The following is a 17,804-nucleotide window of genomic DNA, read 5'->3' on the forward strand; positions in this document are numbered from 1 at the left end:
GCTATTGGTGAAAATTAAAAAACGTGTCTTACATCTTATGGAAAAAACTAAACAAACTTTTTGGCCAATCCACAAAGTGGGCATGGATACTTTGAGAACTATGAAAGGCTAACAGAAGATGGAAGAGTCCTTAACAAAATCATTATGTTATCTATTTACAAATTAGCTACTCTTTACCACAAAGACAAAAGTCTGCTCAGAAAATAAGAGGTTAATTAACAAGAGCCCATCGGTGCGTAGCAAGGGCAGACAGACACAACGCTGTGCGTGTGCTCTGAACCGCCTCTCACGGTGTCCACAGACTGTGAGGTGCCTACTACCTCACTGGGCAAGATGCTTCAACCAAAGATGCACACTGTGTCACTGTGTTACTGCCTCTGCAACACGCTTATCACTTTTGCGCCTACGTTCTCTTCTCCCTTTCTTGAGATACAGAGAACACATGGCCAGCTTTCTTTTGTCATCAGGATCCACTTGTCAGATATGATGCTGTGTACCATTTTAATCCCAATTTCTCTATGTGGAGGTGTATATAAACATGTATGTTTGCATGTGTGTAAGGAAAATATAGTGAACATTTCAAAACTGAAATATCAGACATTTACTGCTAAAATCAAATAAGATACTACATCCTTTATAGCTATGAAATAAAGTTGAGACTATAGTTTAATGGTGAGTCTAACAATTCTTTTTTTTTAAGATTTTTTATTTATTTATTTTTAGAAAGAGAAGGGAGGGGGAGAGAGAGAGAAACATCAATGTGCGGTTGCTGGGGGTCATGGCCTGCAACCCAGGCATGTGCCCTGACTGGGAATCAAATCTGCGACACTTTGGTTCGCAGCCCGCACTCAATCCACTGAGCTACACCAGCCAGGGAGTCTGACAATTCTTAATAAAGATTTAATCCTGGAAGTCAAGCTCAAACAGTCTCAACTTCCGTGCCTACCAAGAGCTACATACAATCAGTATCAAACACTGACAATCACAAAAGTGTGTAAGCTGCTGGACAGCACCCCCTTTTATTTGTAAGGACTCACTCTCCTCAATTACAAATAATTCTCTATCTTAACACCAGCCTTAAAACATTCTTAAGTAACAGGGCCACTGAACTGTAATAGGAAAGCAACAGTAAGCAGTTAGAAAAAACAGAAGAATTATGACTATAACGTTAAAAGATGGTTTCCTAGAATCAGTTGATCCACTGTACTCTCAAATAAAGGTTTTACTTAAAGAAATATATCTTGCCAAACAGAGAAGGAAGATATGGGAGTGAGGCTCGTTTTCCAGAACTAAGGTATTTTCATCTTGAAGAAGCAAGAACCTTTAGAGGGGAAGAGTAAACTGTATCAATGCAATTTAAGGCAAGTTACCCTGGAAAACTACTGATTCTAAATTTCAAGCCCTATTCATGAATACCAGTTTTTTAATTCCAGTTTTTGAAAGATGGTTATAGGAGAAATCCCTACAATTAAAATAGTGCAAATAATTAGGATGGTAAATTCTATGACTTTTTTGACAGCAAAATTTTTAAAAAGTGCAAAAAATCAAGTTTAAAAAATACTATGTGTAAAATAAATGATCATATACATCTCACCTTGAAGACAATGGCTCAATCATAAAGCCAATAAATCTTAGACCTTTACAACCAGGTTCTAATGAGAAATTTTTACGTGCATAGCCTTTTTGGCAAAAACATTCGGGGCTGAAAATGGATAACCTCCCAAAGGAGATTAGTTTGGACACATGAAGAACACACACTACCTGCCTAATGATGACCACAACTCGTCACGGTCTGACATTGAACTTTAGCTGGTAGTCTCTCTTCTACAGAAGTTGCAGGTTACTGTCAACCCATATGTAGGCCCAGCTCATGAAAAAAGGCCATACCTTAGCTCACATCCTGAAGTCTGTGTGAAAAGCTATTTTGAGTTCAAGGCACCTAGCTGGAAGTAGGCCTCTGAGACTGACAATGGATCCAACATGGTAAAAGCAATCAGCGACGGCCGCTACCATGGTATCCGCTGCTCTGTGCAAACGTTGATTCTGGTTGTGATCACTGCCCTGAAGAAATACGAGGAATCAACTGAAGTGTCTACTATTGCACAGAATTATCTGCAAACATTTTCCACTATGCTGTGAATTCCAGCTAACAGCCAACAAATTAAGAATATTTTGGCTTTGTGACATATAATCTGAACTAGGATGTGAGCAAAATGGGCAAAACTTTCTCAAGAAAACAAAAGGAGAAAAACCCATAACTCAACATTCAGTTATATTCAACTGCCTCTGCTAATACTGACATCCAAATAAAGATGGATGTTCGTGAGACTAAATGCAAAATATTAGAATCTTCTTTTTTTATCTCTAAACTAAAAACAGCTTAATGTAGCTATTTTCTTAGAAGAATATTTAAAAAGACCACTTCAACGCCTGCACTAATTCTAAAGTCAAAACTGTCCCACAGTTGAAATGAACATTCAAAAAGCAGAGCCACACTGAGGAAGTACTCTGGAGATTACATACTGAAATGTCCAGATTCAGAATAATTAAGAATTAGCACCGTAGGGAAGATTCTACAACTATTGGAGAAGGAAGCTTCTACATTTATCTATAAACCAATATGTCATATTGCACTTCACAGTTCTAAAGCTCTTTGCTAGGAATTATAGCTTAAAGTAAATTGAAGTTAAACAAATAACTAAAAAATATTACTGTGAAGAATTATTTGCTTTTCACGTCTCCACAAAACATGAAATGATTACTGAAATGCACCAGTAAATGGGCAAAGACCCCTATAAGATGAATGTTTCGGGAATTAGTTTAAAGCTTAGTTTTTAACTCCAGATTCCCTTTTGTTTTTACTTAAACTTGTTTCAAACAAAATTGCCAGTTTTTGTTTTCAATATGGTTTAAGTAAAAGTTGAAAATGAAATCTTCCTTGTCTTGGGAATCATTAATAAGCAGTATGAGAAAAGAAAATATTCAAAACAGAGGTATGAGAAGCCTTTAAAAATAAAACCTTCATTTCTAGATCAGATTAAAACACAGTAACTTTTATGTCAGATTAACTACCATAAGACATAATGCAAGTACTGTGTGCAGTGAAGTAGCCCAAGCAACGTGCTTCGCCGAGGGGCAGCCCAACTGAGGCACAGCTCTAAAACCAGTGTCGGCACTGCTATCTCCAGCACCAAGTAAAAGGTCGATTGATGCTGAACTTATTTGAGATCAAAAACAAAAACAAACAAAAGAGAAACTTAAAAACTATATGGTGACCACAAATGATTCTTTGCTGGGAAATCAGGCCCTTTTCATTTTGTAGGTTTTGAAAGGCAGAGAAAAGAGGAGAAACTAGGAAATGTTTTCCCAACTGAAACAAAGTAGGAGGACTAAACTGAATTCTTTCTTAACTGATTGAAGCCCGAGATAATGAGTTTAAGGGAGTTAAAATAAGAGAGTTTGACAGAAAATATACCTTTGAAGTAGATCAACTAATCTCATTGCTTCATTAGATAAAAAGGAATTGGGTATGTATTCTAAATATGATTACTTTAAAAGATGATAACCTTTGCATCAGAAAGATGCTCCAAGAGAGCTAAAGGAAATGGCAATAACGAACGCTCACTTTACTGCTATTAAGGAGGAACTTCCTGTCCAGAACACCTTAGGTTCAACATGGCCATTTCTATCAGGTCCTTACAATCAATTAAGACTATATGACAGCAACTCCTTCTTTCAGATTCTTGGTGAAACTCTAAGATACTAAACATGATATGAGATATGACTTGTCTAGTGGAGTCCATCAGGAAAAGACTGCAGAGAAGATTAAAGAGAGACAAAATAATTGTCTTTGTTCTTGTTCCAAGGAAGATATAAGTGTCACACTTACTCAAAAGTGAAACCAAACTACTAAGGCTGCAGTTTGACTACAGTTTGATACAACCCAGGCTGGAGCGGCCAGCAGGAGATCGATTACACCAGGGCTGGTACATGAAATAAAGCTTCACAAAGTGACGTCTTCACAAAGTGACTATTTTGTGAGCAGATGAATTTTCACACTACTCCAGAGATTTTCAACTAGTGTTTCAGCAAGAACTTTTCACACCTTCACAAAGTGACTATTTTGTGAGCAGATGAATTTTCACACTACTCCAGAGATTTTCAACTAGTGTTTCAGCAAGAACTTTTTTAACATGCAATACCTGACTATTTAGTCTGGGGCACTGACCTCTTTTCCTTTGGATTGTCAAATTAAAAAATGACAACAGCCCATACAATAGCTGGCTGATATGAATAAATCAAAATAATAACTATTTTACTGGTCAGATCAACAAAACCTGTTATTTCCTGGTGTGCCATGGAGTTTTAGTAATTAGTTTACATGTGCCATGAGATGAAAAAGGTTGAAAATCACTGCAGTAGACAAATGTATTCCAGTGCAAGTGGTAACAATACATGTTACTCATGCCACAGATCCCTTCGTTAATGGAGATAACTGAGGCGATCAAGTTCTTTTTTTTTTAGTCCTCACCCGAGGACATACTTACTGATTTTATTTTTTTAAGAGAGAGGTGAAAAGAGGGCAAGAAACACTGGTATGAGAAACATGCATCGATCAGTTGCCTTTTGTATGTGCCCCAAGTGGGACTGAACCTGCAACTGTTCTGATGGAGAATCGAACCCATGACATTAAGATCTTTTTTTCTAAGAGTCTAAAATAAAATGTTGATCAATAACTGGTCATAAATAAGGGGGTTATTTCTGCTTATTCTTTAAATATCAAGTGTTGTTGCTATATAAACTCAAATTTCTTCTTGAAAGGGGGTTAAAGATATTAGAAATACAAGGTATATGAAGATAGCAATAAAATATAGGAGGAAAGAAAATAAGGTGTGTAGGGAGGTACAAGAGAGGTTTCTTCTAGCAACATAAAGAAAATACTCACTAACACATTGCCCTAATCTATGCAAATATACACCAAATCAGCTTGAAGACAGTACAGGAAAACTACATACATCAATATCTAAGAAATTTTCATAAGAATGGTGTTATTAATTCTGTTGTGCAAGAAAAACATCAAATGGCTAAAGCTCACTCATTTAAGTGAATGAGTTGCTACCTATAGAACATGAAACAATGAGGTTTAGGTTTACTTTGGTAATCCAGTCATTATCACTTAGGCACAACTCAAATGTCATGCACACTTAATGAAATATGCTGCCTTTTAATATCCTATCATAGTGCTGACTCAAAAATTCTTCAGGGGAATGAAAATAGATGAGTGAAAGAAAATATCAGAAAAACTGTAGAATCTACATACTTTTATGATCAAAAACTAATTTTTCAGTTAAAAATAATTTTACTTTTTTGCCAGGATGAAAAAAATATATATATAGGGTTGGCCAAAAAGTTCATTTAATTTTCTCCATTCTATGGCTCTAGTAGCACTTAGATGTCTTTAACTTCATTTGAAACAATTTATGGGTTGCAGGCCATAACCCCCAGCAACCGCACATTGATGTTTCTCTCTCTTTCTCTCTATCTTCCTCCCTTCCCTCTCTAAAAATAAATAAATAAAATCTTTAAAAAAATAAAATTAAATAAATAAATAAATAAATATAAGATTTATTTTAAAAAGAAACAATTTTGTTAGACTGCATTGTGACAGCTGTCATATCAGTGTGCATTTTTAAAACACTTATCAAAATGGGTAAATTTTTGTGCAGCCATTTTAATATGAAAGATGGAAGAAGATATGCAACATTTTTGGCATATTATGCTTTTTTATTTCAATAAAGGTAAAATGCCACTGAAATGCAAAAGTGTATGGCAAAGGTGCTGTGACTGATTGAATGTGTCAAAAGTGACCTGCGAAGTTTCTTGGTACTACTGACATTTTGGCCAAATAATTCTTTGCTGTGGGTCTGTCTTACACATTTGAAGATGTTTAGCAGAGCCTCTACCCACCAGAAGCCAATAGCAGGAGATAGCTGACATACTCAAAATATCCCAGTCAATAAAGTTACTGGTGAAAATGAAAGATGTGTCCTTTATTTTACAGAAAACTAAATGGACTTTTTGGCCAACCCAATATTTTGTTTATACTTGTAAAACGCATCCACTGTTAAAGGAGTTGATGGATATTGTATTAAACAGTATTTCCCATAGTATAAGAAAGCATTCAGTGGTAATCAGATACGCTATTAGATAACTGCATTGAATAGTGAGAAAGCTAGTCTCTTTCCAACGTAAAGGTCTTGCTATTCCTTGGGCAGTTCTTTAGCATTTGATAAATCATCCTTTTTAATATATAAAAGAGGTTTAGAGTCAGAGACTATTTTTATTTTATTCACTTTTTAAAAGATTTAATTTTTAATTTTTATAATTTTACTTATTTTTTAGAGAGAGGGGAAGGGAGGGGGAAAGAGAGGGACAAAAACTCCGATGTATGAAAGAAGCATCAATTCATTGCTTCTTGCCAGCCCACAACCCAGGGATGTGCCCTGACTGCGAATTGAACTGGCAACCCTTAAGATCACAAACCAACACTCAGTCCACTGAGCCACACCAGCTAGGGCTATTTATTTTTAGAGAAAGGGGAAGGGAGTGAGAAAGAGAGAGAAACATAGATAGGCTGCCTCCTGCAGGCCCCCATCTTGGGACCTGGCCCACAACCCAGGCATGGGGCCTGACTGGGAATAGAACCTGTGACCCTTTGGTCTGCAGGACAATGCCCAACCCAGTGAGCCACACTAGTCAGGGCTTAGTTTGTTCAGTTTACACTTATCTCTATTTGTGGCAAGAGACACTGGTTCTTCTGATATGGCAGTAGTTTGAAGTTTCTTCTTTAAATGAAAGTTTTTTTAAAAAACGTCAGTTGATCAAAAGAAAGATTCTAACAACAGCATAGGTGAAACATGATCAGAAAATTCTTCCTTGTAAATACAGAAGCTCTCGCTCTGATAAGGAATTTCTACCAAAACAATTTTCCTTCAGTTGTCAATCATGAAAATTGTTTGGATTATTTGATCATATTAATAAAATCCAATTATTATATGAGCACTCTCTTTAGATTTAGATGAATTCTTAAAGTACCATATTTTGCTGTGTATAATGAGCACATTATATATAGGATTATTTTACCCATGTATAATGCCCATCCCTATTTTTCCCTAAAAAAATTGGGCAAAAAAAGTGCACATTATACACAGCTAAATATGATAATATAGAGAAAAGTTTTATCTAAAACAGAAAAGTTTTATCTAAAGCCTACTTACTACCATACAAGCTTTCCACATTTACAACTTGAGCTGGGTAAGAGCTTTAAGAAAACAGTAGAGAAATGTATGGACATGTATGTAGTCTCACCTTGTCATTCCGAACCTTAGAATCAAGTCTCTGCTAATGACTCTGAACTTCTGGTAAGCCGAAGATGAGACTTTTCTATCATCTTTTCATTAGGATAGTACAATAACCTATTAGGATTAGTCTTGAAAAATGTCTGCTGGGGATTACAGACTTCAGATTCTTGTATGTAAACAGAGGAAACCGTGCTCTGAGAACCAATCAGGCTACAGTATTTGCACTCTATACTAGAGGTCCGCAGGGAAGACCTGCAGCTGCCAGCATAAACACATAGGCTGACTAATGCAGTTATTAAGTGGTATGAAGCCTGATTTGCATGCTTGCTTTTTTAAGTCAAATGTCTGGAACATAAAATGTATTTCTACTTAGAAACTAATTTTCTATTTAAGTCCACAATACAAGAGCAAGAATGCTATAATGATCTGCTGAGACGGAAAGTATGAAAATCTCTTTCAAGGCAGTTTGCCCTGTTCCAACTCTCGCCCCAGCCATTCAGCTTCACTGCAAGCATCTTTTCATAAGGCAGATTCAGTCTCTGCTGAACACCTGTCAGTGGCTCATCACCACTTCAACTTCTAGCCCTCCCCCAGCCTTTCTCTATGGCCTCATCTCTTACGCCAATCTCCCACCCACACCACATCCAGGCACACAACTTGTTTAGGTGTCCCTGAATATGTGACGCTTTCTCTTACTGCCAATGTGATTCCTGCAGCCTAGTACACCAGCCCCCTACTCCTTCATTTAGCTAGTGCCTACTTAATCTTTAGGTCTCCATATCTGGGCTGACTCTCCAGTAATGTCTTCTTCTTCTAATATACCAATTGTGCTAATAAAACTGTCTAGTAATTACTTCCACCATTTGTCAATCCCTCATAAACAGGATGTAATTTTCCTGTTAGGCTCCCATGAACATTCAATCAATGTTAAATGAACAAATCAGCCATGCTCTTGTGACCAGGCCAGATCTCACCTATCTAAAAAGAATCAGAAATTTCTAATGAATAAATGAGCTAAAAGCAAAGTTCATGATCTGCCTTTTTAGCTTTAAAATTTTTTTTTAATTTGTATGTATTCATTTTTAGAGAGACGGGAATGGAAGGAGGTAGAGAGGGAGAGAAACACTGATCGGTTGCCGCTCTCACAGGCCCTGACAGAACACCACACAGTAACATGCCCTGACTGGGAATCAAACCGGTGACTCTTCACTTTGCAGAATGACACCAATCAAGTGAGCCACACTGGCCAGCGACTTTTCATCTTTTTAATGATAGCTTCTATTTCCTCTTGCAGAAGGTTTCAGTCTTGGGGGAGAGTCAAATATCCTTCTCTCTTTGAATCTTGAGATCCACATTAGTTAGGTTTAGACAATGGCCTCAAGATAAGATCATCTCAATTAGGTTATTCCCACCAGCAAAAGTAAACAAGTTCTTTATACTTGGGCAAAAAGAAAGATAAAAATTGCAAGTATACACAGAAGAAATAATTTTAATGCAAATCATTGCATGTAACCACAGTCACCACTTAGACATCTGCAGAACACCATATTTTGCCATGTATGATGCACTCCTGTGTACAATGTGCACCCATGTTTCATATGCATTATACACAGATTATTATACTGCCCATGGTACATAATCATTACAGTCATGTATAATATGTACCCTAATTTTTCCCTCAAAAATGTGGGTCAAAAAGTGCATTATGCATGGCAAAATACAGTATATAGCAAATCTGTTTCCTTTAAGATGACCAAATAATTAAATATATTAAAACCTCATTTGAAAAGAAAACACTGTATGCCTTTTGTGTATGCTTGGTTAAAAAGTAAGTAACAAATGAGAAATAAGTTAACAAGAGAAAAAAACATAAGGCAATAAGGTATATAAACTAGTACTCGCTCTGTCTTACTCTGAAAAATCCTTACACTAACTAGATGTACTTTATTCACCTTTACCTTTCTTACTAAGAGTGCAAAGACAAAACTAATGTAAAACTGCTCTAGGCGCTGGGGCATACCAACACAGTTATTTTAAAATTGCAACTCCATTGCAAGCGGCACTCTGTGGCAGATGATCAGAACTGTCTGACGCAATGTGAGCTTGCTACTGCAGCACAGTCTAACCTATTCCAGCACTCTCTCCTCCATGAGACAAGCTATTGTACCGACTTAGACGGTGTTCCAGAAAAAAAGGAAAGAAAAAAAATGTGACTCCAAATCCTGATAAAGCACAAAAGCATATCCTATGTGATAATGATGTATAAACAAGACATACCTGACTTGGGAAATGTGGTAGGCCGGTGTGGGAGAGGGGGTCGCTCTACATGTTGAATCAGTTTTAAAACTGAACTTAGGCCAAGTTCTGTGGGTATGAACACTATAGGAAATTGGACTATATATTTCACTTTGTATCAGTTTTATTATATTGAAAATATGAGATATATATATTAAGTCTTGACAGGCTGGGAAAAATAGATTTTACCCTCTCTCTGTGGTGAGAAATGAATTCTCAATGTGCCAAAATGTAAAAGGAAAGTAGGGATGGCATAACACGTATGTCTTCACTGGTTTCTCTTCTTAACGGTGGCTGTACCTTACAACAGACACCATGAGGGACCTCAACTGATCAGCACATTCAAATTCTAACACGCGAGTCACAAGTACAGGGCCTAGCAGGTGCCCCAGATGGTTAGAGCACCATCCCCAACACTGTAAGTTACTAGGAGTGTTTCTTTGTCAGTAAAATAAAGCTGTTGTCAAAAATAGTTACCTCGCAGGGTAACATAAAGATGAAATAACAAAAATGACCTCTGTGAACAGTCACTATGACCTTTACGGGCATGTTTTGTTGCTACAAAATTTACAAGTCTGTAGTGTCATTTTTTTCTTGTTCAAGTAAGAAGAAAGAATGTGAAGAAGAATTTTTTCCAGGTAACCAAGTAGAAAAACAAATATCACCAATTAAATGAAATTCAGTTATCCTCTACCTGAAATTAAATTTTTATGGTAATTAATACATGTATACAGAAGTTTACTTTTAAAAAATTATACCACATATGTTATTTGAACAGAAAACACATTAATTAAAAAAGGCAACAAAAAAGGCACTCTAGGTGAAAAAATTCCATGCACTGCAATAAACATCTATAATTATCTTAGTACTCAATATACTAGGAGTACATTTTTGCAGGCTTGACTAGAAATTACAGCACAAGAAAATATACAGTATAGGGAAAATTATTCTTACTTGAATGGCATTATTTGACATTTATAACACCACAAATTTGTGATTTTTTTAAAGCAGAGATAATTATAACAATAATCCAAATCTTTACACAATTTTTTGTCTAAGAAATAAAATATTCCCAAGGGAAAACACTCAAGGTTCATAAATTTTTAATTTTTAGTTATGAACTACTCAAAACACAGAAATATAAGGCACATAAACACAGGGGAAAATTTCCCTTAAAAATACACAAGGGCAATTTTAAAGCTCTGTCTATATATTTTATGCTAATTGCTTTGTCAGAAACTCTATGTTTCTTGTACAGAGTAAGGAATACAAATGGCCAGGGCAGTGAATGGGATGCTTAATTAGACACTTCTCAATGAAACAGTAATTCAATTAGAAAACTAGGAACTTCAGTTCAATTATGACATCACACTATTTTTATATAATTACGCTGGCTGCCTAGGTTATCATTTAGAAATATTTTAGCCACAATAAAGGATGAAATTAAATATAACACTATCATCTTCTCTACAACAGAAATAAATCTCAGACCATCAAAGAAAATATACTTTTACATTTTCATTCCCTGATAAAAGAGTAGTATAAACACATGGCTTTTTATATCTCCACCAACTGGTTCTTAATTAATCTCATCACTAAATAACTTACGATTCTTATGTCTGGCAGTGAGCCACTAGTTTTTAAAGTGATAATGACAGTAACATAAACTAGTAGAGTCAGGATTGTGTGAGCAGCTGACTTCTCTCTGAAAGGTAAAGACTGACAAAAACTATTCCTCTGGCGACCAATTCTCTGACTTTATTTCATGTATACCGTTATTCTCAAATTTTAGGTTTTTGAAAAATAAGAGAGAAGAGGTAGAGCAAATATATTACAATGATAGAAAAGATATTAATTGACTCAAAAGGCCATTGACAAAGGAATAAACTTCTACTGGCAATATAAACGACTTAAAAATCAGAATTAGGCCATTTTTAAATAAAACTAACAACCACTAAACAGACTTCTGCTAAGAGAAAATTTTTACTAAGCTATTTTTTTTAAGTTTTTGATAACAGAACTTATCACCTGAATCTAGTGAGCTATAAACTTAAACCAGAGATTAATTTCAAAATTCAATTTTCCATGAAGATAAATACTTTATTCTAACTCCAAGATTTACTCCAAATTCTAAACAAGGTTACAGCATGAATTATAACATATTTATCAAAATGAAATAGGAGTAACCCATAGTCCAAGAATTCTACTTCTGCGGGTCTACTTTGCAGATTTCTACAAGTCCCAAAAGATGTGTTCCTGAGGTCAGGATAAACTGGAAATAACCCAAGTGTCAACTAATAAATGGCTATGTAAAAATACAGCATCTAAATATGATGTGTAATAAGAAGGATCAAGGACAATGTCAGCAATATATTTTGACTGACACTGAAAGGCGTCTTTGACTTCAATATTGGGGAAAACTTGCACCTATCTGCATAACAGGTATCATGTGCCAGTATTTAAGAGCTCCGTAATATTACACAGGGAGATGTTAGATGAGCTGACGTAAATGGAACGTTTCCGGGTGTAGGATTCGGTGGATAGTTTTTCTTTGGAGTTTTACATATTGTGTTGGTGTATTTGTGTTTAATTATACGTATCATTTAGAAAACCCTCAAAAGCTATATAAAAAAAGGTAAGGACAAGAGAAATGAATAAAGTATCATACCTTAAACGGTTGGTGTAGGTATCAACACAGGTCTTCATTTTGGCCAATAATGTACCAACAGAAGTTTGACACTCTGACTGTTCTTCCTCCTCTTCCCCATTCTCTGTAGAAAGGGGCAACAAGAGGGGCACCATGGACGTACAAGAGGCGATGGCTCGGAGCAATTCCAGCAGAGCTCGATAGAGTGGCACATGTCTTGCCATGTCAAGAACTGTAAAAAGGAAGCGGGGAAAAGCATAAAATGAGAACAAGTGCAATATAACAGCAAGCCCATGGCAACAGAACTTCTACTTTAATCTTAAGAGTAATTGGTTAGTTGGTAAATGGACTAATATGGATGTTTACAAAGCACCAGTGCCTAAATAATAGGCACTTTTACAGAACAAGATGTAAATCAAACATAGTGTTGGGGAGAGAACACAAATTAAGTTAACTATCTAGAATGATTAAATAGCTCAAATAGTACACTATGGCAGTAAATACATGTATTAGTATGAATTGGAAACAATGTATTTTCTTAATCCTCACCTGAGGATATAGTCATTGATTCCAGAGAGAGAAGGAGAGGGTGGGGGAGTGGGGGTGGGGAGAGAAACACTGATTGGCTGCCTCCTGTACCCACCCAAACCCGCAACCTAGGTACATGCCCTAACCGGGACTTGAACCCCCAAATTTTTGCTGTATGGGACTCCAACCAACTGAGCCACACCAGCCAAGACAAAGGGAAATACACTGTAAAAACTGAAAAGATGTGCCACTATATCTCAAATAAACCAGTGACATGACTACAGTTTATCAATAGTGTGTTTCAACAAAACAACTCAGAAAAAATGTTGACTATGCTAACTTTTAATTATAAGTTACAGTTAAATGACATTTTTTAACGCCACACACACCTAAGAATAGATACCTCACCCTGACCAGTGTGGCTCAGTTGGATGAGCATTGTCCCACAAAGTGAAAGGTCAACAGTTCAATTCCTGGCCAAGGTATATGCTTGGGTTGTAAGTTTGGTTCCCAGTCAGGACCCGTACAAGAGACAACCAATCATTGTTTCTCTCCCTCTCTTTCTCCTTCCCTTCCCCTCTATAAACAAACAAGCAAACAAACAAACAAACAACTTAAAAAAAACCTCAACACAATCTAATAAAACAATATGTATATGGAACATTAATTTGAGTGGCTTAAATATCTAGTGTCAAAATCAAATACATTCATTTTTCAAATATTTAATTTTCAATTAAAGAATTTATCCATTTTACTTTGCCTAACTTGAAAATATAGTAATTACCCTATGGAAACAAAGCAGTCAAAGATCCTAAATTATTACTCTGTAAATTATAAATCCTTTCAAGTAATTAATACTAAAACTCAATCCATAATTATTTATAACCAGTATCCTACAATTAATGTGGTTAATATGTGTATCAAAAATATTTGCCTGGTAAACTAATTTATTGAAAAGACAGTTCAATGTTTTAGTACTTATCTAATAATGGCTATTATAGAAATTACACATGATCAAAGTAGTGTTTTTTAAAGGGCTGAATTCAACATCAGGTAGAGTAAAATAATAGATGTTTTCGCCTAGAATAATCTTAAATCCTCACTAAAATGTAACTCAATAAGTAAACTAAAAAAACTATTCTTTGATACTATATATTTCAAAACAAAATATGGTTCCATTAGATCTTTGCAAATGAGATTACCGAAAAGATCTCTAAGTGAGCATACTTGTTGTCTATTAATGTTTTAGAAGTTGTTTTACTACAGAGCTATAAATTTAGTATGTAATTAGCAATAATTCCATCATATATAAGTGATGCAAGGAAAACATCAATGAGTTTTATACAAATACTTTAATAAGAATGATTTGTATCTAATGATTCATATTAAATTTTCATCTCTGCTCAATTTTCCCAATATTTAACTTTTGAATTTATACTCCTTCGCTGAGCCTCACTCAGCCAACAATTATTTGGGGATTCACATCAACCCTAGATATGCTGAACTTCGGCTAAAGGTGGCAGGCAAGTCAGCCAATAGCCCAAAAGAATGAACTACATGGAAACACATCTAATAAAGGGTAAAAAATTTCCAGCCAAGAAGTGAAGTATAAATGGTTTTTACACACTTGCTCATTTGCTCAACCCAGCTGAAAGGGCAGTCCACCGGGATTTTAAAAAATGTGGGTGTGTATACACATGCAATCTTCCAGAGTTCCTGAACGTAAACCCAGTTCCACGACTGTTTCAGCCAATTCCTTTCTTATGGGTCTTTTTAAAAGCATTCCACTAATTAAGCATATAAACATCTAGTTTGTGTACATTTAATTATGTAATGGCAATACATCTGGCCTAAGTAAATTTTAAAACAAATAGAACTAACTCTTAATAGGCTTACAATCCGTTGGAAAAGAAATATATATATACACATGAAATATATATGGCACACATCAAGTTTTTTACAAAATGGAGAGTTATGGTTAACCCGGCAGGTTAGTTAGATGAAATTTTATTAAGAAAGTTTATAGTATAATTGGACCACAACATGAGAAGTGAAAATATCAGCATTAGGTACACTGGCAACTAACAGGAAGGGAAGAGTCACTCTATCTGGAGGAATTAAGGAAGGTATCACTGAAGTATTGCAGATATTTTACCCTTACAAATCTCTATACAAATCAAATCAACCGGTAACCCACCCAAATTTTAATTTAAGCAACCTCTCTCCTCTATTATAAAACTTACCCATGTAAGTACTCAACAGAGTGACGTGTTCTATATTAAAGGTATTTCTACCTAAGAAGTCCCCGACACACTGGAGAAGTCCAGAGAAAAGGCACTAATGCTTGCTGACGAGCACCCAGGGGCCCGACACTCTCAGTGGACACTGACAGGCTCCAATTCTTGGCACCATGTACTCTCTTACCAGGAATGAAATGGCGTATAACACCTGATGGTATCTTGTTTTTAAATCACACACAGAAATAAGTCATTAAATATAGGCAAATGCTCGAAGTTTTATTTGTACTCCACAGCTAATTTTCAAGAAAACTGAGACCATACTGTAACGCAGTTCAGAATTAAAAACAAAATGGCATGCAACTCCACTTAGCAGAAGAATCTTTTTAAATTTTCACCCATTTCTGATAGATTCATTATAATAATGCAAAGAAATGGCATATTACAAACACCTCAAAGTTTCAAATAAACTATTACCAAGAAAACTAGAAATATGGATATGAAGTACTTCTTATATTTGAGTACTACATTATAAGTACTACATTTGCCTATATTATGGCAGCTCAATAATTTCTATTTTTCTCAAGCATGTGTACCAAGCAAAATAACTATTTTCATAAATGATAAAATCATATATTCCTATAGCTATCAGACCATTATCGTTTCATGCAAGAGCACTAACACAATTTCTAAACCCTCAAGAACAACAGGCCCTCTTGCTGCCCTGAGACCTAAAAAAGATGGGTTTCCCATTGTACATTTACTTTAGAGACACATTTTAGAAATCACTTTTGTATGTAATGAATGTCATCATATTTAAATTAAGACATTTGCCATGACAACAAAATTAAATTTATTCTCAAAGAGCAAAACTGAAATCTTGACTTTTTGAGGAACAGAAGTGAAGATCTACTAACAAGAACCTCAGACACACAAGTCCAGGGTGAGGAAAATCGGATGGTATAACAAAGCTGGCAGTAAGGGGTTTTGTCCCACTACAGCTGCTTATGGAACTGCCAAATCAATACTTTGAAAATGAAAACACTGTATTACTAGTACATACCATCATTTAGCTCAACCAGCCAAATTCACAGATACTTGGTAACATTCCAATAAAAAAAGCCCTGTGCTTGTTCTTTCATTCCCACATGCTTCCACAACATCACATTCATTCCTTTCTCTTTTCCATACTGACAAAATTCATTTGTATCTCATCTTTGAATCTGAAAATGTCTCAAAGTTTGATAATGGCCATATTACAACTAATAAGTTAAACTTGGCCAAATGAATACATTTCTCTAGATTTCATTTTTCTCACCTGTTCCTTAACCTGTAAAATGAAAGGGATTGAACTGGATAACTCTAATTTCCCTTTCACTCTGAATTGATATTTATATTTACCTCTACATTATGAAAATGGCACTAAAAAGATAAGAGATTCTATAACCCTTTAGTAAAAATTTTTTACCATGTTCCACTAAATCAATGTCAAGTGATTGAATGTGCACAATGGTGCAATTTTCATAAAATGAAAAATTTCATTTTCAAAAAGGGAAGCAAGATGAGGTCAGGGTGAAGAACTCTGAAGTACAATTCTGCTTAACTCATATTCATGCATTTTTACGAATCTATTTGCAGCAAAGAAAGAGGACCTCCACCTAGTGGCCGTTGGGGTATCTGCAGGCTCACTAAAGAGCATGAATGTACTGGTAGCTAGAGAAAATGATCTTGTCTACAATACAGCTTTCAGAATAACATGGCTATGGCAAATGTAAGCCACAATGTTGACAGAGAGAAATTTAAAAAAGCACATCCTTTATATGAGGATGTTCCTATCTACCTAAGAAATTTCTCATGAAAACAATTACTTTCTCTCTTTAAGGTTTTTTTTTATCATTCCTTTTAAGAATATTGGAAGTAAAATATCCTAATAAATGTATATTTCATTTGTTCCAATTACCTACATTGAAGCTATAGCTTCAAAATTTGTTTTTCATAATTTCTTGTAACGACTCTCTTAATTTCAGACTTAGCTTATTAACTTCTTTGAAGGTAAGTTTTAAAATTGTATGTTAAAAACAAACTTGTTCCATATAGTTGGCCAGAGTTATGTTATGTTACTGATTTCATGTTAACCAATATGCTAACACCAAGTAAAGAACAAAGAGGTCTTTATTTTATTCAATATTCTAGGACAGGTAACTACATAGTATCAAAAGAGCCCCGCACTCCGAAAGCCTAAATATTCCAGAATAATTCATAAAGTAACTCCATGAAACTCATTCCTTCATATATTGGGGGAAAATACCCAATAAACTGAGCCGTATTATTTAAGCTGAAAATGACAAAATAAACAAACCAAAGGACTGCCCCACAAGGTATTTCAGAGGAGTATTAGGCAGGACGTACCTGAATCATTTCTGAGATAGGATGACATGGCTGGGATGAGGCAGGACTGGCTGAGCAGCTCTAGCAGCACAGAAGGAAGGGCGTTACTGTTCTGTCCTCTGCTCTCTGACGGAGCTTCTCCATTTACCGCACCGCTCATAGGGTTGATGTAACTGGCAAGAACCTAAAAGAAAAAATTGCTAGACTTAAATTGGATTTAAGCTTCACATATTTCAAAAGCAAATATTTTATGTCAGATATTTAGTTTGAATACAAAGAGTATTTATTTTCAACTCAATTACTCTCATGTACTATATACTTTCAAAATAAGACAATTTTTTCTTTAGA

The 17,804-nt window shown here is 35.4% G+C and overlaps 1 protein-coding gene and 1 non-coding gene across 9 annotated transcripts in view; one reads left to right on the top strand and one right to left on the bottom strand.

The window, feature by feature from the left end:
• BIRC6 (baculoviral IAP repeat containing 6) overlaps positions 1-17,804 on the bottom strand; it is a 199,318-nt gene that overhangs the window by 26,321 nt on the left and 155,193 nt on the right. For all 8 annotated transcript variants that reach the window (XM_045827786.1, XM_045827785.1, XM_045827789.1 and 5 more), the window contains exons 65-66: positions 17,478-17,640; positions 12,325-12,535 (exon numbers count right to left, since the gene is read on the bottom strand). In XM_045827786.1, coding sequence (XP_045683742.1) covers positions 12,325-12,535; positions 17,478-17,640 — 374 coding nt within the window. The remainder of the gene's footprint in view (positions 1-12,324; positions 12,536-17,477; positions 17,641-17,804) is intronic.
• Positions 9,416-9,541, top strand: LOC123812270. Its single transcript, XR_006784550.1, has one exon. It is a non-coding gene; the product is annotated as a small nucleolar RNA SNORA28 (small nucleolar RNA).

The sequence above is a fragment of the Phyllostomus hastatus genome, unplaced genomic scaffold, assembly GCF_019186645.2.
Source record: "Phyllostomus hastatus isolate PE091 unplaced genomic scaffold, TTU_PhHast_1.1 phas_scaffold_78, whole genome shotgun sequence".
Classification (NCBI taxonomy): Eukaryota; Metazoa; Chordata; class Mammalia; order Chiroptera; family Phyllostomidae; genus Phyllostomus; species Phyllostomus hastatus.